Genomic DNA, 21,113 nt, shown 5'->3' with positions numbered 1-21,113 from the left:
AATTTGACAGCAATTTGACATTGTGCCATTGTGGCATGTTGATTGTTCTCAGAATGCCTATAGGACTTTAAGGTGATTTGAATGATGGTACAAAGCATTACCATAGCCTAGCCTGAGGAGTTCTCTTTTTATCAAAAAAATGCATGCAAATACATATATGAATAGATATATGCAATGAGAGCAGAAAAATATTTAAAAAATTCCGTATGATTAGAACATATGTTGTTTTTTGTTTCAAATTTGTGATCACGACACATATTTGAATAATTTCACCATTTTCACTTCCTTGGTGAACTGCCTGCTGTAGTTGATGTTCAAAAATCCAAATTAATATGTATTAAAATTCAGAAAAAGAATCGTAAAACAAACTTTCTAGCCGTTTCCTTTTTTCATTGCTTTAAACTACCCTAAAAAATTTCAGAAAATTTTGAAAAAAGATATAATTGAAGAAACAGTGAATAAATGTTCATATTTCTGTGGCTCAACCACTCAATATGCTACAGCCCGGTGCTACCCTGCTTCATATGTTTGCCTCAAAAACACGCAGCAAGAAACAACTGATGACACCAGTTTTCCACAGCAAAACAGTGTCAGCTCCAGACGCCTAACTCATTCACAGTGTTAGCTTCAGACGCCTAACTCCTCAACAGTGTTACGATTCTGATGCCTAACTCCTTCACAGGTGATGCTTTCAATCTGAAAAATGTCCTATAAATCAAGCCTGCCTGTTTTGCTGCCATACACAAATCGGTAAATAGCCAGCGCGACATCAAAGATTTATGTAGAAGGGGAACCACCTGCCCTCCCCACCAGCCTAAACATCTCTCGCTAACACGATACTACTATCACCACAGGTCCTAAATATTAACGCTGTCATTAACAAATAAAGAATTCAGGTCTATGACCCGTAATGCTGTGATCAAAATCTTCTGGTTTGTGTCAATAGCCGAGAGTACTCGATGGTTGCCATGGCTATGCCGTTCTCATCCGCTCTGTTCTGATGTCAGCTACTAGGCTCTCAAGATGTTAAATATATGAGGCACACAGGGGTGATTAAAATCTTTCAGCAACCATCTGTCTGTCTTTCACATAATATTTAGAATATTGCTTTTCTTTGGCAGGGTAAATTTTTTTAAAAATTAATAAAAGGCTGAGTAAAAAAATTAGAAAAAAATTTTTTTAAAAATCTGGGTTTTTTGGCAATTTGTGCAAAAACGTATATATTTCATTTAGATACCTACAGGGTTAAGTCTTAAATATGATTATTTTTGATTTGATTAATTAATGGATAAAAGGTAATATCATAGAAAAGAGCTTGTTTGTTACATGCGAATGCTGGTTAGGAATTGTAAAATATAAAAGGTTGTTACTCACTTGATCCAGCCCGACCATGATCTGTTCGACACAGAGTGCCGTTCCATCATGGCTGTAAGCTTCAGCAGTGCTAGTTTGCGCAGAACCATGATCTGGCCAGCAGACAAATTATGAATTTGGAACGGCCTGTAATGTGTAGAAGAAATATGAAAAAAAAACACATCATGAGTGAACACGAGTGTGTCAACATCCCTAATTTTTTTTTCTTTTGCATACGCTGTGATCGGCATGATGAGAAAGAGCAACGTAACATAAGTCGACATTATTCCGATAATTTTGTCAGAGAAAACAATTCTGAAAATGCAATGTGGGAACAAAAATCGTACAAAATGTATCGAAAAGAAAACATGCTCTTGAATGGGGCGATAAGAAATAAAAAATTCTCTGAAATATCTTGTAAAATTTAAGACACACAAAGGACGCTGAAAAGTGGCTTGAATGTGAAATAAGATGTTTTTGTTTTGAAATGTACACAGAGGTAGTGGCTGCAATTTTGTACATCTCAAAGAGCTGAAAAGACAACCTGCCGAAGCTGGGGATGTAAAAACACATCCCTCCGATGGAGAGAACAAAGAGAAACAGACAGCTGAATTGCTGAGAGCATTAATACATACATGAGCACATTCACCGACTCTGATTTTGAAGGCACCATTGTAGATGAAGACAGGGAACAAGAAGCTACTGTCATGGTAATTCGAAGGAGTGAGCTGAGATGCGTGAGCTAGGATGATCACGCCGCAACTGATCTCACTCCGTGTGCACACTGATGATTTCAATTGCCAAATGAGGTTCTATTTTTAGCAACACCCTGCGTGGGAGGAAGTTGTGCGAGAGCAGCCACCATACAAGGAGAATGTTAAATTATGGTTGAATTAATCCACTCAGATGCACACTGTTCAAATCCCAAAATGGTTTTCCATTTTAAAAGAATAAAACAAAATAAAGCTTCTTGTGATGTAAAATTTGTTGAAAAATATGTGGTAAAAATTGAAGTGATTTCAGTATGAACAAAGAAAAATTTGCATACTCTGCCTGAAAGAGGCTGTTTTCGTTAAATTAAAATTTGTCGATCACTTCAAAGAGACCTTATTTTAGAAGAAAATAAAAATATTAAATTTTGATTGAAATCCTTTTTCTCATCTACCTCTGCGATGCTTTGCCATAGACACATCAGACATGTTGATAAAAAGCAGGATTTTTCTCTCCTTTTTTGCCTAAGAGCATACAAATATCCATATATGGAGGCAGGTGATCTGTGACGTAGCTCATTAGCATAAAATATGCAGGGAGTCCACTGGGGCTACAGAACACAGACTCGTGTATTGTATCGTGATGCTCATGTACTCTACCTCGAAAAAACCCAAATCCACTGCGTTCTTCCTTACCTTGAATTAAGACTTGGTCGGTGAGATTTGGAGAAGCTGTGCCATCTGATGCGTGGACGCCTGTGAAGTGAAATAAGAAAGCAATGGAAATTTGTTACGGCAAAACACCAAAACTGCAGCGGATTTAGATTCAAACAATGAACGCGGATTTTACCATCAGTAATTTACATAAATCAGAGCTTTCCTTTTGAGATAATGTCCGTCTGTCTTTTTTGTTTGCCAGTCTACAGATTGACTTTCACTGAAAGGAAAGGTTAGTTGCATTTCCATTGTTCTGTCACAGAAGTATATCATTGCACACTCACACACTGCCCGTGAGTATGTTCGCCCATACAGTAGTGGATTTAACAAGCTCTATCCAAGCCATTTTGGAGGACACAACTGTCGTCCTCATTGTAAAGAAACATACATTGCGTGAAATATTGCATAGCTACAATAAATTCTCCCTACATTTGCAGGTCTTAAAGGGATTATTTGAATGGTCAGAAATCACCTGACATAATGTAATTACACAGTAGTAAAATCTAACTTGAATTTCTTTGTATCAACCCTTTGAATGTCAAAGTCAATTTTTGTCACCTTCCTAAAATATACTGAAGTCAATTTTTTCTGAGTTTTTACAAAATTTTGATAAGAAACTTAAGCCAATGAAATGTGATATCCTTTTGGTCCAAAATAATCAAAATAATTAGAGAAAAACTCATAAAATTGGCAAAATGTTGCACTTAATTTTTGGAAGGACAAAATTACAGCACTCAAAGGGTTAAGACCCTAAACAATCATGAAACGTTTCATTGTTTTCAGCACACACCATCAGTCATTCTAGGAATCTTCATATCTTGGATCGAGCCTTGTATTTTTTAACCTCTATGATATTTCATCAAAAACCACTTATTTCAAGGCCAGCAGTTAGTTGGTTTCATACTCCAGAGCACGATGCGCCCACCCAAAACACTCGTAAGCGTGCGATGGAACCCCTAGCTAATCACGTTTTCTCGTAATGAACGGTAAAACCTCACGTTCCATTTAAAAAAAAAACTGCACTGGTTTTCAGGTACCAATTTTTGCTGATTTTCTGTCTGTACAGCACAAATGCCTTCACCTACTCACGCATTCTTCTGACATAAATAGCTGATGCAAAGCTTCAAATGTAACTGCCTACCCATAACAGCTAATTTCACGCTACAGTTTTAGTTTGACACTTCCCTCCCATTTCTCTGTAAATGGTTCCACCCGTCCCTTTGGAAGTAGAGGGCATGTACCAAAGTCTGCAGAAGGAAGGGTTTATCACCAGACTTCCATGATCTGGGTCACCCGGATTCAAACAATACTATTCCAGAATGAACAGAAAAATCAAGTCTGACTATGATAGACAGCAATGATGCATGCCCAGTGTCATGTACTTTTAATGTGGTTACTCGATTTCATTCCTTGTGGGCACTACACAGAGAAAATTATTGTGTAATGTTGGTATTAAAGGCTAAGATGCAATCCAAGATCCTTCCTTCATTGTGACTTATTCTTGCAGTCTGATGTTATCTGTAACATCTTGGTCACAATCACGGAGTCTCGGCAACAGCGCTCAAAGAGAGATCCCAGTTGGACATTCGTAATATTCAACTTTGCACACTGTTCACATAAATGCCTGTAATTGGCTGGCATTGTACATGATGATACTCATTTGGAAAATACTGGTCTATGTATGGAAGAAATATTTCGAGGCACACATTTCTGTTTAATCAAATTATCTTCCCTACCCCACATGGCTTACTTTATGCTGGGGGGTTTCCTTGTCCTTGTATTTCTTGATGGGGATCAAATCGGCTGCACGACCCCGTCGTGTGTTCCTATTAATATGCTGGATATTACAGGAATAGTCTACATCTTACGGCTTTGATGAGTAAGTAAGTACGCAACTAATTCATTGCTAGGTGAAGGTAAAATGTGTTTTGAAGAAAGGAAATCCCACCATTGGCACTCACAGGATGAAACTTTTTCCCAAGACATAAAGATGAAAACATACGACGTACAGCCCTGTGAATCAAATTCAAAACAACAACATACCTCATTGATCGTGACAGTGAGCTACCCACTCCAGAGTCCCGACGTTCTCTGATTTGCATGATTCCATGGATGTCTTCGGTAGAGCCGGCTGTGTCCACTTCACTGGTGTCCTGGCAGGAAGATGTGGCACTCAGTCCTCCATCCATATCGCTCACCACGTGACCCTTCTTGGGTTCCATTTCTGGGGTAGTGTGTGTTGGCGATGGTATCGGAGATGTCACTGACAAATCATCTGTACCTGCACATCCAACCCAAACAAACAGACAACCCGTAAGCTGTACGCTCAAGCGTTTTCTTCTCCACTTATTAAAACTTATTCATTATCTGCATTTTCAAAACAGAGCATTCATTCAATTTCCGCTAAGGATGTTATTTATCGACAAAGAATGGTATAGTTTGCAATGCATAATACACTTTATGAATACATACACAACATTCTCTTCGAATACATCCCTCATGCACGCTCATTTCTGAACATCCTTTTCTCTGAATGGTCAAATCCATGTATGTACAACATGCAAATCTATGGAAATTAATCTCAGGAACATGCCCTGTCCTTTTTTCCTTTCACTGTAATATTTTTTTTCATCAGAAGATTCATGTTAAGTCTACCAGGTTCACAAAATTGAAAAAAAAGAAAGAATATTTTGGAAGTACCGTTTTACTCAAACTTACCACTGTAGTTGTCATGGACACTATTTGACTCTTCAAGCTGATTAATTTGGTTCAGATTTTCATTAATTCCATTCAACAGTTTTTCAACTTCAGCACTGATTGCACTGATATCGTCCATGTCGATTTCAGAATCTTCCTCTTGCCAGGTGTCGTAGGATTTCTGCGACACAGAGTCGCTTTTCTCCTTGGTGGAGTCCTTAGCCTCAAAGACGATGTGTTCATCGTTGAAGTTGTCTGTCATCAGCAACTGGTTGATATTGTTAAGGATATCCTGTTTCTCGGATTCGATCTCAGCAGAAGACATGCTGGTGGAGCTCATATTCCTGTGTAACCTAAACGGATCCTCGGCCGATACGAATGATGATTCCAGTTCCGACATGGCAGGCACACTGCTGGACCTGCAGTGATCCAAGTTGGAAAGATTACAGATTTCTCGTCTCAACTGCTCTTCCAGGTCATCCAGGCTGCCATCTGTAAACGGCATGCGATCCAAGCTGGCGTGCAATGTTGCTGGCACATTGTCATAAATACTACCACGGTTATACGCACCCTTGTCATCGGAATTGCGTCGTCGTTTGTTAGGGCTTGCCCGAGGTACGTGAACATTGTCATGGCAAGAATCGCTACCGAAGTTGAAGCTACCCGTACGTGTGTTGATTCTGCCGCCGGTTCCTGTCTGGATGTAACCATTCGAAAGTAGTCGCGGGAATGTCTGACTTGAAAACACTTCGTCGTCTTCATCGCAGCTGCGTACTACAGAACGTGTACGGGTAACCTTCGTAGGACTCTGTTGAGGAGTTGTCAAAGGACTCTCCAGGTCAGAGGTTTCTGAAGAGTGAATGATGCCCTCTATTGACTGGTCCTGATTAAAAATCATTCCACCTCTCTTGCTTTTGTTGGACGAAAGGGATTCTGATTTCGCCCGCCTTGTAACAGAGGGTGACGTCAACTGCTTCTCCCTCTCATTTTCCTGTGCAGTATTCAAATCTACACAGTTGTAGAGTTCAATTTTCTCCTGCAAATTGCTGGAGCTGGTCACAATCGGACCGCTAATGCTGATACCATCTTTGGTGTTCAGGGAAGGCCTTTTCTTCAGACTGGAATATTTTTTCCCCTTCAAGCTGTCCAGTCGTTTCAGCAGACTCTTGGCCCCCTTCATGCGTTCGTGGGTATTTGTTGGAAATTCCTTGTGTGTAGTCTTTTCCACGAGAATGGGGGAGGAGATTTCAATGATTGCTTCCCGGGGGGCGGGGCCCCTGCTCTTTTGTGAAGGCATTTTGAGGCTGCCGGTTTTGACGTTGTTGCCCTTCACGGCGTTGTAATCGACGTCCGGGCCAGAAATCTGACACAGTTTCTGTTCCCTTGTCAAATTATGCAAACTACTCACAGTGGACACCGTTGGATCAATTTGCATGCTCTCGTTAAATTCCTTCTCCCTTCTCTCACCCGATCCGAAACTGTCGGACTTACTCTCCTGATTGTATGTTTCCAGCGGGTTCAGTCTCCGTGACCAGCGCCTACTACTCCGTTGGAACTTCCATTTGCGACTCAGGGCACACTGATCGTCTTCATCGGATTCTTCTCCCTGCGTGTGGAACAAAAATATTTCAATAACTACCAGCGACTCTCATAATTTTTCCCTCTCTCTTTCGTCATAAGTTAATCCTCTTCGGCATACAACCTATGCACAAATACATCCGTTTCCGGCACAGCGGGAAACACAAAACACATTCTAAAATCTACCATGTACACAGCTACTGGCACCAGCCTGTCATGGAATCAGTATTTACCATAATTTTTAAGTAGACAACAGATGGGCATGGTCACGACAAACATTGATTTAATTCACTGATGTTAAACCTGTTTCAATATTTCACATTTCAACATCCACTCTTGCATTCTATTTTTTTCTTTTGAAATCGAGTCATTGCCAATTAGAGGACCACCTCTTGGCTACTGCCCTCCTCACAACTACCCCTACAAAATTGACAGTGTTGTATTTTGCTATAATTCTCATTTGTACAGCGCTGCTCTCTCAGCTGTATTTGCTCACACACTCACTTTTACATTTTAAAATACTATATCTGATTCACCAACGGCATGGCCAAACAGAGCTAAAAATCAAATCTGTTTATTATTAGCAGCGTTCAGCCATTCAATACACCTACACTGTGTTACATCTCATTATGGGGATATGAAACTTCTATTTTCATGCAAAAACCAAAATTATCTGCGCAAGCTGTGCGATCGTGCTTCACGAGGTGTTGACTGCGTCTCATTGCCCGGGTTACAGGTAAACATCTTGTTAGAAGGTTAAAACTGTGGCTTTTGTAACCTAACAGTACTTGTAGCTGTTAACAGATGTTCAAATCAGCAGACCCTAATTCTTAACATTGAACAAAAGATTGCCTTCACTGAAAAATATTCTTTAGTTTGTCGTAAACATGTTTTCAAACTGTTTCACAATGGTTCACTGGTGATTAATTATAAGATGAACCTGAGTAAAATTTAGCATTTTCGTCAAATGCTAATGAGGGTATGGGATACATTACAATTACCGCTGTGATGAATCAACCTGACCTTAGGTAATCAACCAGACATGATATACGCAAGACACTAAAATTAGTCTTTGAATACACTGTCTTCTGGTGACATGAAACTTGTATAATCTCGTCTTTAAATGTTTGGCAACACAATTTCAGAAACTAACAGGTCCAGTCTGAGTTTGTTGGAACACATTTAGACCCTTGGACCACAAAACTTTGGTGGAGCTCTACTGTTTGAAATGGAGCGTGCTGATTAGGATACCTTGATAGAGGGGCATGGAACGGTTCATCCATTACATGCTTGACATTTGTCAGATGTTTGGCTGTATGTGTGAGTGTAGGAAAGTCACTGTCTACTTACTGTTCTTTTAGCAGTGGTCTCAATCTTCAAAGAAGCACATTTGTTGAGAATATTCAGTCGTCTGTAGGAGCGAAAAACAATAGAAACTCACATCAGAAGTTGATTAAAACTATCAAAGTGAATATAAACTGACCATTACTCTTAAAAAATCACAAATATTTGCATAGTAAAATCAATATGTAAACCACAAAACCTGCTTTCATTTTGTAGTCACATTACATGTAGTTGTTTTCAACAAACTATGCATGTCATTATTTTTACCATCTATGTGTGTAAGTTGCTTTTTTCACTGTCAGACGGGAAATCTAAATGGCTTGATCTTTCTACGAAGGTGTATACAAATGCCACAATTCTAACTAAGGACATTTCTCTGAATTGCAAGTTAATTGAAAGAAGGTCACTGCACGTTATACAATCAAGGCTGGCTGAGGTTGCTGAGTTCATCGTCGTCATACTGACTTACGTTTCTGTAATATTGTGGCTTCTATTTTGATCCTTATTAACCTGTAATTCCCCCCTACATGCCCTGTTAACAAGTCCACATTCACCATTGATAACAATGGGTTTGGGCTTAACCATTGAGGTGAAAGGTAAAATCATATAACATCATATTGTATAACTGCTTTCTTCTTGTCATTTTGTCATGTCATCTTCATGTTTGATTTTTCAGCATTGCCAACTTCAGGGTTACCAAACAGTTCCTCTGTGTCAGTTCCAACAGCAATATTTTGAAAGTGACAACAAAAACTCCCAAACTTTTCCCAGTGTCTCTAAACATTCCTTTGTCATCTGAGGAAATTTACAAAAACTTTTCCACAGCATCTGTTCTTATCTCTTTTGACCTTCTCACCCCCATTGCCCTTTCTAGAGGTCCAACTTTACAATAGAAAACAATAGGATCGGTTCAAACCACGGTGGTGATAGGGTTTAGCTGCAGCAGTTGTAGAATTACACATGGTAGATAAAAACACTGTCAAGAAATATATTTGCAGAGCTTCCTTCCTAACCCATATTGAGCCCTTCTGGTGCAAGACTCCAACCTAATACCAGTAACTAACACATAACATTGACTGTGGTCGAACCTGGCATGAAAATAGCGGTTTCAGGAGCAAAAGGTTTAGGACGAATGTTATACATGGAGGGAATAGATGAATTCAGTATCAGACTCCACTTCTCAGATGTGTACTTACCTGAAAAGTGATTGTATGGAATCCCTGTCTAAGAAATCATGATCCTTCGCCACAGAGTGTATGTCTATAGGGAACTGAAAATCTGAAATACAAACGGAAAAAGTTGTAAAAAAATAACACACACACAAGCATTCTTCTTCACTGGTTATTTACAGGTAGGGTTTTAAAATGGGAATTTCCGTATCTTTTATAGACACTCCCACCTACTGGGGTTAAATTTCAAGTCAGTTGGGGCCAACACCTACAGGTAAATCTATCCATGTAATGAGTGATGGCACAACAACCTACCTTCAAACATCTGAGCATACTGTGGAAATCCGGCCGCTCTCAACCATTCACAGGCCTCTGCGGCTTCTATTTCTGCAAGGAAACAGAAGAAAGAGATAAAACATTGTAAAACTTTATTATTTTATAAATTTTTTTAAACATATTTTTTCATTGCTTTAGTCGCACACATGGCTTACAGGTGCATAGAGGGGGGTATGCACATTTCATTTATCTCATTCCATGGCAGCCTGGCAATACTGATATTTAGAGGGTCAATGTCATTACTCTCTTATCATTCTCAACTCACTCTGCTTGTTTCACATGCCCAACATTGCCTCTTTTTTTCTCATCGTCTGTATCTGCTGTCAATCAAAATGAGACAAACAAAGTCCTTTCGTTTATCTGAATGTGCATGGATGAAAATTTAAAAGAGCCAGCCGCCATAACTTTGGATGATTTTTTTTTTTTCACTACTTTTGATTTGTGTGTGACTCAAGAGCAACTTCTTGTTTTACAAAAGGTTGTTCATAAGCCTCCTATTTAGCTTGTAAACACAATGCATACAGGTTTACAATGCACTGTTACAGTTTACACTTGAATTTTAGTCCAGACCAAATCACTTGTCATCAATGACAATGCAGTTTACATGTGCATACAGGCTGAGTTGATAAGCTGAACACTGTGTAGCTCACACAATGTGCTGTGGGAGTAAAACAAGAAATTGCAGATGGCATTAATGACAAAAATAGTGAAAAAGATCGCCAAAAATTATAGCCACTAGCCCTTTAAGTTCAAAGAAACCATTCAGTAATAAACACATTTTCTCCATCACTTTCCCAGTTTCCCCATGCAATCTCATTGACACTTACAGACACTTGGGATTATCATCTGAGTTTATCAGAGAAGCTAGAAGTACAGATCTGACTGAAAAAATTGCTCGTACTGGAGATTCCACCTCCAGAGAGGTCAAACAACAAGTCCATATTACACATTAAGCTGTGACCACAAAGACAAAGCACTAGGGGGTATACATACAGCTAGTCTTGTACAAGCAAACCATTTCCCCATACAGTGAAATGGCTTTTGAGGCAGTTGCCCTCAATTTCAGCAAATGACACCATTGACCGACCTTTAAAAAACTAAAATATTATCTACTTCAGTGGTATATATGTTCTGCCATTAAAAACCTTGTCTAAATGGGGCAAAATCTCATTTGCTTCACTGAATCCAATCTGTCTACGGCAGAAGCTATTCCCTGAGTATCGTCTAAATGCTGATATAATTGATGGCTGGGCTCCGTAATAGGCTGAAGGAGAAGTAATGGAGCACAGGCGGAGCATATACCTTTTCCCTGTGCTTCACCTGGATGCTTTACCAAAAACCTGGCAATACGGGACCTACTCTGAGTTGCTCAGGATAAAACCGTACTCTTCACGTATACCTACACACATGGAGAGATATCAGCTCCATCTAAACACTCACAAAAGTGTAGATTCTCATTTCCTTGTTATTTTCCAGCGTCATGGAAACGCGTAGAAACAATCCCTCCATGGGAAAAACAACACAAAATTGGCACGGAAGCCCCTAAGCTAACAAAACAACCTAATGCCAAAAATATACATCTCTGCCTAAAAAAAGGCAGTTAACATTAGCCAGGTAGGTTTTCTCTTTGTGTTCAAGATTACAGTGAGCTAAAACTATGTAGTAGAAAATCTAAACAGAACAAAAGTCAGTAAACAGGCTACAGGGAACTTATTTACCGACTGCGTTCACCCATTTGACAGACCTTGTTTTCTCATCTTTCAATGTTTGCCCTTAGAAGCTAACTATAGATAGAACTAATATTATGATGAACTGACACAGGTTCTTTCTCTCTCTTGCTGAAAGCTTTTTTTATTGGGAGGAAGGGAGGCTCAGGAGAAAATATTTCAGGGTATTCTTCTGTGAAAGGGCGAGTGAAATATCATGTATCTGGCAGACATGTGTAAAGGTCACTGATTACAGAAATAAATGGATACGGAGACTCAAGTGGAATGATTCTGTAACTTTCTGTGAACAAGTGGAAAATGTACACCGTGAAGAGAAGAAAATTTGATTGTGGTAAATCAGTGAGTTTTAGTTTCCTGCCCTGTATAAAAATAACACTTCCTGGAATTCTAATGAGTTTGGAGAATAATACTGAAGCTGAAAGAAAAGTTTGCTCAAGATCTGCATGACTTCATTAATGTCTAATTCACTGGCATGCCAATACCAAATGTATTGTATGTTCATGATAGAACTTTGAAAGTGACAGCTTAAATATTGTTTCTAATCGGATATACCAATACATACTGCAAAGTGTAGCATACACTGTAGCCGAAGGAAAATAACTGCTTATTGATGTCAGAATCTATCACTCATTCCCACTCGGTCCAATGCCTTTTAACGATCATGTCAAATGATCACAAAATGTCCTATTAAAAGTGAGAGAAGTCTTTTGGCGCCCAACAGGCATCAAAAGCATGGGTTACAATGACACCAATCGACGCTGCATTGTTTGCTTGTATGCTTTTCTGATTGCCTGCATTGTAACTTCCCCTCCCTGAAAGTCAATGCATAAGAATGGAACCTCAGTTTGGATAGTGCAGTTCCGAGGTCTAACACACATCCTTATAGAACCACACGGGGACAGAGCAGGGTCTGTTGGCAAACAAAGAATTCAGCAACATAGGTGGAAAAAGATTTTAAAAAATGTGATGCAAATGGAGACAATTTACCAGTGGTCTGAAACTGAAATTTACTTGAGAAATATTTTTCTTTTGTGTGAAGCTCAAATAAATGGAATGTACAATCTTCTCAGAATGAGCACAGATTGGGCACTCGACTTTTGACAGGAAAGGTCAATGAGTTTTGACTGATCACGGGACGAATGTTACCAACTGTCGGTGGCGTACGTGCTAGTCACATCGTACAAAAGCGGTGCGGGAATCCGGTTGGGTACTCCACATTACTCATAAACCAAGTCAGGTGGTTTGTTTTCTTTGGAGGGGGATTTGACACAGTGAAGTACATCAAATGGGAGCAAAGGTCACTCGGCCGTCCTCTCTCTGATTCATGAGTGAGAGACCTCTGTGTCTGCCTGCCTACCGATCTGATCAACGCTGGAATGGTGTGACGCAATGCAGACATCAGATGACGCTGGCACATGCTACACAGAAGTGAACAAAACTATAGGTAAGTACCCAGCAGTCACAGTGATAGCGGGCAACTTTAAAACAATGTCAACAATCAGAAGTACGAGTAAAAATACCTTAAAAAGGTTCTTTCAGAACTTCACCACAAAGAAAAGTTGTTCCCGCTGACCTTAAATGAGACAACTTTCAGTTTTCCACAGACTTGATATCTATACACACATACATGTAGGGATATCCAACAGGTGGGTTATGCTTTCACACATTTCCACGTGAGCACTTGCACATATCTTAGCAAAGTCACTTGGTACTGGCCCCTTCATCTGAAAGGTCACAACTGTGCATATCAACGGCCGTTCCACTTTCTCTCTGAAAGATCCCGCCTTCTATACTGGATTAGGCCCCCCTGCTCCAACTTGTATTGTCAATTATGTAAGACAACACCTTTCAATTAGCTGTCTATTGTTAGCTGCACTCACTGGTTCAAAACAATACACACAGCTGTACAGTCATGCTGGGCTTTTTCTCAACAACCCTGTCCTGTTATATTGAAAACAGCAGAGGGTAAAACAAAATTCAGCTAATGATTCCCCGTTTGTTATTTCAAACGCACCAGGAACTCACTATGTGACAAGACCTCCAATGTCGGAATTTTCATGCATTCTGATTCAAAATGACACAGCATATGGTTTGTTTGTTCCTTGTCCTGTGCACAGTCCGGACCGTGTCCTGTGCAATCATATACGCAATCCACCTCTTGTGTATACTCTCAGCTTCACCATTACTATAGGCATGCTGTAAATAAACTTACTGCCTTACCTGAATAATTAGACTTATTTGGAATTTCACTAGAACACTTTGCTGACTGACAACCTGAGATGAACAACCGTACATACATGCTCTAACGAACCTGATATGAAGCTTGTTAAAGTGAAGAACCAGCTTTTACCATCAGGTATTCAAAGAATCAGGTACATTATGTATATAGAAAGATTAAAAAAATATACAGAGACATTTTTTGTTGTTGTGGGATACCACAACAGCACAAGATGCCCGTGTGTCAAGTAATTTTTCACAAAACCTAAACGGACATTCCAACACAAATACCTCCCCTATTCAAAACCTGGTAAAATCACATACAACAGATACAAAAATGTTACAGCTTGTGAAAGTAGACACAATTCGCCTCATATTGTAGTTTTTATGAATATACAAACCATACAACGGTATATACAGACTTACTACAGAACACGCACTGGCAAAATTCTGATGACTAAAGTATTTCAGAGTTGAAAACAACAGAAATAAATCCATATCAAAGCTTTGACTTTTTCTGTTTCGTATTATCAAGTCTGCTGTGAATTCAGAATAATATTTCAGGGTATTCTTTTGATGCTGTGAGCAAGCCATATGTCGAAAAGCCACATGTTTTCTTGACAAACCATATGACATACCGTCATTGGTTAGTTTGAATGTAAACCAACACTCCCTAAGTAACCATTCCTCATTGTCCACTATGTTTCCAAAGGATTTCCTTAATGCGTTCTGACAAAATGTACCCTCGGAAAACTGTTAAATTTCCACTTCTACATAGATAGTTGGAAACTTTCATACCTTCTGAACCGTACAAACTGCCACCTCCCATCTTAATAACGCCTTCAGGTTTCCCTTGGAAATATCTCCACTCAAATCAACTATGTGCTCTCCAACCAGTGTCAATGACAGTCTAACGTGGCCTAACGTGGTGCAGTCATTCTGCTATGTTTATTGGCCCTCAGAGGACAAGCCCACCAACAGCCGGGTCACGTGGTGGGACTTCATTGCCCGGCGCACTGCCAGCAGATTGAACACTGAATCTATGTTCAGTACGCCTGATATGACGTCATCTGTTGTCCAATATTTACAAACGTTAAGATGTCATTGTATACGGTGTAAAGTTCCTTCTTTCGCTGAAGAGACAGTTCAGTTATTTTGATAAACTTTGGCATGAATGACGCGCACATGCATCCTACTTATTGGGAACTCATCCTAGTTTTTCGTAGCCCACAGAATCAGGTATGAGAGTAAACCAACACTTTTCAAGCTTGGCCCCCACTTACAAACAGGTAGAGGGAAAGAGAAATAACAGAGTTTAAATCGGCAAAGTACATACAACGACATTATGATTGAACCTTCGCTTTTCCACTTGTGACAGAGATATTTGATCACCTTTGTAAAAATACTCTATCTGGGGGGAAAATATGTGAGATCCCTGTAAGAATAGCCTAGAATCCTATTCCGTCCGCTTGGGTAGTGGGTCGGAGGTACGGAGGCAAGCGGACGGAATAGGATTCTAGGCTACTGTAAGAATGACTCCATCTTTTACACTAACATCTTATATAACACTGTGAACTGTACACCATGTTTTGTTCAGAAAGTTTGGCCTTGTAAACCGTCAGCTTCTTGGGTCTCACACTTCTGATAACAATACTGTCGAGACAAGACAAGGGCAATGAAATTCTTGCAACTTTTCATGAAGGTTAGAAATTTTCACCAATGGAAAACATAAATTTTGGCCATTTACCTGATGGCAAGTGCCAATATCTTGTAATTTGCCTCACAGCATTGGCTGGAAAGCTTATGAAATTTAACACATTTCCTTTACTTACGGACACATTTCATTAATAGTATCACACAAGAAGCTGAGAAACTCTGGAACCTTTGAAGTACAGTAAAGAGAAACACATTTTCTTTCTGGAAAGCTCTCCTGAACTGTCATATTTCTGAGACTGTCCGTTAAAACTTTGAAAAGAAAAGATTCATTTTGTGGTACGTGTCCTACATGTTGGTATGTTGAAACTGAGTATTATTTATAAAGCTTATCTACAATATCGGTGTATCAAGCATCTCTGCCAGTGTTACGTTCATGCAACGCTATCAGCTAAGAAGCAGAGACGCACTACCTGCAGACTTCCTGGCGCTCAAAGACACACAGGTGCGCTGATATGATCTTGTACGAGTGATTGCTGAGATAGTCAAGATCTACAGTTAATAACAAACTAGGGATTCTTGATTTGAACAGACGTACCTGTAACCAGATTTGATAATACTCCGCCCAAATCAGCAGCGTGATAAAAAACGTGAGGCACAATTATTTTCGACACATAGAATGGATAACGAGCTAGGGCTTTTGTGAAAACCTAAATGCACACTGCAGTCTCAGGTTTTACAGAACGATCTGTACTTGAATTTAACTGGTTATTAGCATGACATGTTCAAAGGTTGGCTTTCGGCATTATTGTTTAAAACTGCAAGCTTTTCAAACGCAGAAATCAGGCATGACAGCGACAACAACAGAAAGAGCAGCAAGTTAGCCCTGGTAGAGCTGTGCAAAGTTGCTTTCATTTTCACAGGCAAATTAGTTTGAGAGACAAGTATTGTGAGTGAAATACTGCCAGGGGGATGTTATGCATCGGCACTTCTTTGAAGGAGACTTGTCATTGTTATGGTGGAAACTGGCAAGAAAACGTGACAAGACAGGAAGCCCACCATGATCTGCAAATCAAAAAGCAGAACTTGGACTCACTTTTGTCTTTGCCTCAATTGAAACGAGAATCACCAAGCGTCTTCGAAAATGAGCAATCACGCACAGAAATAACATAAAAGGACCAAACTTGCCTGATCCATTTGCACTTGAAAACCAAAGGAAATGTCTTGATTCCACGCCACACAAATACTCAGCGTTGGTGGAAGTTACAAGGACACTTATACAATGATAAGATCAAAATCAATCAGCTTCAAGATCTGGCGAGATACGTTTGTAGTGGTGGTAATTCCAAGCTCTTCAAGCCCTTTGACAGGCATTCTTGTAATCCAAACCATATATTAGGCAAATGTCAATTGTGTGAAACGAGGGGAAAGGCATTGAGGAGGTAGCCCCCCCACAAGCTGCTCAGGTTTTCACTGAAATGTGAGTGACATCTTAGAGCCTTTACAACAACCTGATATGTCACAGTATAATACTTGAGAAGTTGGACTGACTGACCTGTGATGCCATGAGTGAAATGTCCTGGTCAGATAATATTTCGAAACTCTACCATCTTGTCAGCAATGCACAGGAATCAATTTACACAACAATCTTTATTAAAATTTTATACTTTCTCTGATCTCATCGTTTTTTTAATCATATTATTATTGTTATCAAAAGCAACACCAATGGATGATAAAATGTGAATGTACATGTATGTATATATGTATGTATGTATGTATGTATGTACGGATATATTTATCAGTGGGTATATAATATATACGTGTGTGTGTGTGTGTGTGTGTGTGTGTGTGTGCCTGTATGGTACAGTATGGTATGTATGTGTAGCGTTTCATGTTGACGTGTTCTACATAAAACACAGCAAGTCATTACGTTTGGGTGAATGAATTGATGGATGGGTAGGAAATAGTACACTTCTGTGTTTACATATATGAGAAACTCATGACAGGCACTTGAATATGCATGTTTGTCAACCTGTACAATCCAATGCATAAGTGATATACAGATGGCTGGGTTTATACTGCACGTCTACACTCTACACTTCAAATTTGTGACTGCTTACTATCGTGTATGATAATAGAATTTTCATATCATTTTTGTGTGATCCATTGTGACAAAAACACTTGTGCAGTGAATGCCGTGCACTGCGCAAGGAATTCAAAAATTCAGCCAGTTCGTACTTGCAAGGAATACAGCCTTGTGAATTACCATCGCAGTCTGTCAGTAAACAGTCACCACACTTGTTGATGGTACCGTCTGCTTGAAAAACATACCAACGTACAGCTTTAGAGTGACAAATACCATTGACACACTTGACAGACAGACTGAGTAATGCCTGTCTACCTCTGAAAGTCTGACTCCAAGGCATTGTTTTGATGGTCCCTTGCCAGGCAAAACTTAGTTTCAATCACAAACTCATGGTCACTGGCTGAGACAGCCTTAGTGTTCACGGGGGAATACTTCCTTTGTAGTTATCAACACAAACACCTAGTTTTTATATGCTTGTAAAGCGGTGAAATTCTCTAATCTTTATAGCCCTTTTTTGCATTTTTTTTGCAAAACCTATTCAATTGTTTCGATAAATCTCCTGGCTAATTACGTCACAAACTGTCAAGATTCAGTCTCGGACCGAAAAACACTTGCGCATCAAGCTCTATAGACATGGTTTTGCAATCGTGTTTTTCGTAGGAGAGATCCACAACAATCATATTATACCCCCTATAGTGTACAATATGAAAGCCTCTTTGTAATTGTGTCGGAACACCAAACTATTATTAACTGTCTCATAGTATGATATCAATCCATTAGGTTTAAATGCATGTTGTTAGCTACATATTATACATGTATCTGAATTTTCTTTGAGAACATTTTAAAGTTCAGAATGAACACAGGAAATTACGCAATGAAATTATCATGAACAAACGATGATGCAAAGTTCACGTTCAATGCCATGGCTACTTTATACTGACGTTGATACAAACTGAAGTTATTTCAATGCAAAGTTCACGTTCAATGCCATGGCTACTTTATACTGACGTTGATACAAACTGAAGTTATTTCATACAATGACAACCAAGTCAAGACGTGTTGCACTGGTCACATGACATCTATTTCTTCATGTTAAAAATATCTGTAAAGGCCCTATAATTCATTACTACGCATGTTTTTATAGATTTGATAGGATAATATGCCCACCTTGCTTGCCTGTGAAACTTCTCCTTGACCTGAGTGGCCTATTGGAGGCCATAGTAATACCAAGTCCTGGCCATGATCTACAATTACCCATGTGACTTCGAACTTGAAAGCCAGATTTCAAGCTGATATGGAATAACAGGAGTTTGACGGACTTGACCTTGGTATTTTGCTTTTGCATCAATTGTCTTTGTTGCACAACTGAAAACACCAGTGATCATAATTTCCAACATACAAAACTGAGTGTATACCCTTCCTGCCCTATGCGGCAATATTGAAGTCCAATTTTGCGGCTGACAACAATGGGACTGTTCTATGGTTTGGTGCTGAATGGGCTAAAACTGAAGTAAAAAGTCGATCTCAAGAATCTTAGCAAAGTATACTAACTACCAATCTTTATCTTGTCCATGTAGTCAATTCACATTTGTATAAACTTGAAAAATCTCATTTGGTTTATTTGAAATTGAAAAATGTATATATCAACGACTTTACATGCTGCAAACATTGACTTAACCAAGCAATACTTGCTTCATCCAGTCTCACCTGGCTTGTGTCACCTGGCTTTTGACCTTTGCCACCTCCCTCTTTTAACAGAAGCAGGTAGAAACTAAAGCAAACTTCCTGCCATAAAGACAGACAGGTTTCTTGGTAGCTGCCGGGTAGAGGAAAATTTCTGACACACACCACTGAACCATTGGCGGAACCTTACCCTTTCCTTTTCCTGGAAAGTCAAACACTTCAAAGTCAATGATGACAATTAGGGGGGCAACACGGGGTCAAAGCTTGGTTACTCTGGGAGGGAAGCCCACTGTGTCACAGGTCATTGACCGGGTAGTGATTCCACAAGTCGTCAAAACTGACCTTGTACTTCTGCATTTTTCGTCATGAGTTTAGGAAGCCCCATACATTTCCTGGCAGTTAACGGTGAACTTGGGCAAGAAATGACCTCTACTTGGCTTTCCAATCCCAGTCAGAGACCTTTCTGTGTCATACACACACATGCAGTATAGATATCCTAAGACTTGACAATGAAGAGTACGAAAGGTATCTAAATCGGCAAATGCAAGCCTATGCTAATTAACATGTACACCATACATCCAACTACTTGAGACTCCATCTCAAAACTGTATGCTTATGAACTGTATGTGGCATGTTAAGTTCATATTATGAGCTGGCATTCATCCTTGATCTAGTAATAACACGACATGAACAAAACACACTAGGCCCTGACCTTCACAGCCATCCACACCTACGGTATATCTCTATGCTCGGAATAACAAACCATGCAGAATTCACAGAAACAGCGCGCCCTTGACTCAAGGTTTTCTCAAGCAAAGTCATTCATCTTAGGAATGTCTACCTGTAACCTTATCCACCAAAAGGCCGTATACATCAGAGCAGAAAGCTGTAAAATGCGGCACTTTTTACATTTCATTGGCCGACCTTGGCTGCTTGGTATGACAGGACAATTTCTGTCCATGACAGAACAAGAATATGGCTACCAAATTCTCTTTACAAAAGCTCTGGTCAATCTATTCCAAAACGTTTGTGTTTTGTTGCTCAGTGTAACTTTGGTAACCTCAGTCTCCTTTCAATGCACATATGCCATTCAAACAATAAAATGCAATCTTTACTCACATATCTTGTCCTCAACCTTGAACGCGCTGAGTGTAAGTCTGACATAACTCCTAAGATATAATTCCAGCTACCTCACAACACCTGTACAGTTGAAGGCATCACTGAATCTGACATTGTACTGATTGCCATATTTGTACAGCCAGAATATCCAACAGAGTTTGACAAAGGCTCGCTGGAAATCCTGCAGTAAACCTTGTTCATGTACATACCAACGCCATGACAATTCTTAGTCGGTCACCTACGGACGAAATATCAATAGAATGCCGGAACAGTCTGTGAGTGAGTCCCGGTTCCTGTGGTTTCTATAAGTGCGACTGGACTAATCACAAACACTGCCGCGAATCACCAACAGGGTCTTCTATCCAGAATGAAAACACAGCACGTAACTTTAATCTTCGCATAGAGCCCTGATTTACAATGTTGTTCAATAAAGATTCAGGTATAAAAGCAAAGTAACTGCCCTATTACAGTGGCTCCTTTGTGGGTCACTACAGCTGACCTAGATTCATCTATCTGGATGGTGATTGAAAAACCACTAAAACCAACAATCCTTTTGTCAAACTGGGGATTTAATAAGATTTAACAACTGCCATCAGAAAGAAGATCCTTGGAAGCCCCATAAAATGTGCTCCAAGCTTTGTGTCCTCAATAATGTGCCCAACACCTCTGCTTACTTTGCCTTTTAATCGACGGCGTTTTTCTCAAGGCTGTAGGCACTGCATAG

The 21,113-nt window shown here is 39.6% G+C and overlaps 1 protein-coding gene and 1 long non-coding RNA gene across 7 annotated transcripts in view; one reads left to right on the top strand and one right to left on the bottom strand.

Annotated features, from left to right (window-relative positions):
- Window positions 1-21,113, bottom strand: part of LOC139131182 (rho GTPase-activating protein 7-like) — a 123,369-nt gene that overhangs the window by 7,336 nt on the left and 94,920 nt on the right. For 4 of the 5 annotated variants that reach the window (XM_070697152.1, XM_070697153.1, XM_070697155.1 and 1 more), the window contains 7 exons: window positions 9,884-9,955; window positions 9,596-9,677; window positions 8,406-8,466; window positions 5,499-7,083; window positions 4,824-5,061; window positions 2,760-2,819; window positions 1,375-1,500 (listed from right to left, as the gene is read on the bottom strand). In XM_070697152.1, coding sequence (XP_070553253.1) covers window positions 1,375-1,500; window positions 2,760-2,819; window positions 4,824-5,061; window positions 5,499-7,083; window positions 8,406-8,466; window positions 9,596-9,677; window positions 9,884-9,955 — 2,224 coding nt within the window. Of the gene's footprint in view, window positions 1-1,374; window positions 1,501-2,759; window positions 2,820-4,823; window positions 5,062-5,498; window positions 7,084-8,405; window positions 8,467-9,595; window positions 9,678-9,883; window positions 9,956-14,646; window positions 14,784-21,113 lie in introns of those variants that run through there. The other variant, XM_070697156.1, reaches the window with a different exon arrangement.
- LOC139131184 (uncharacterized) overlaps window positions 12,741-21,113 on the top strand; it is a 34,154-nt gene continuing 25,781 nt past the window's right edge. The window contains exon 1 of one of the 2 annotated variants that reach the window (XR_011552072.1): window positions 12,741-13,075. This is a non-coding gene — a long non-coding RNA (uncharacterized lncRNA). The remainder of the gene's footprint in view (window positions 13,076-21,113) is intronic. The other variant, XR_011552071.1, reaches the window with a different exon arrangement.

Source organism: Ptychodera flava, chromosome 4, assembly GCF_041260155.1.
Source record: "Ptychodera flava strain L36383 chromosome 4, AS_Pfla_20210202, whole genome shotgun sequence".
NCBI lineage: Eukaryota > Metazoa > Hemichordata > Enteropneusta > Ptychoderidae > Ptychodera > Ptychodera flava.
The sequence above is the reverse complement of the archived record's forward strand: the minus strand, read 5'-3'. Positions and strand labels throughout refer to the sequence as shown.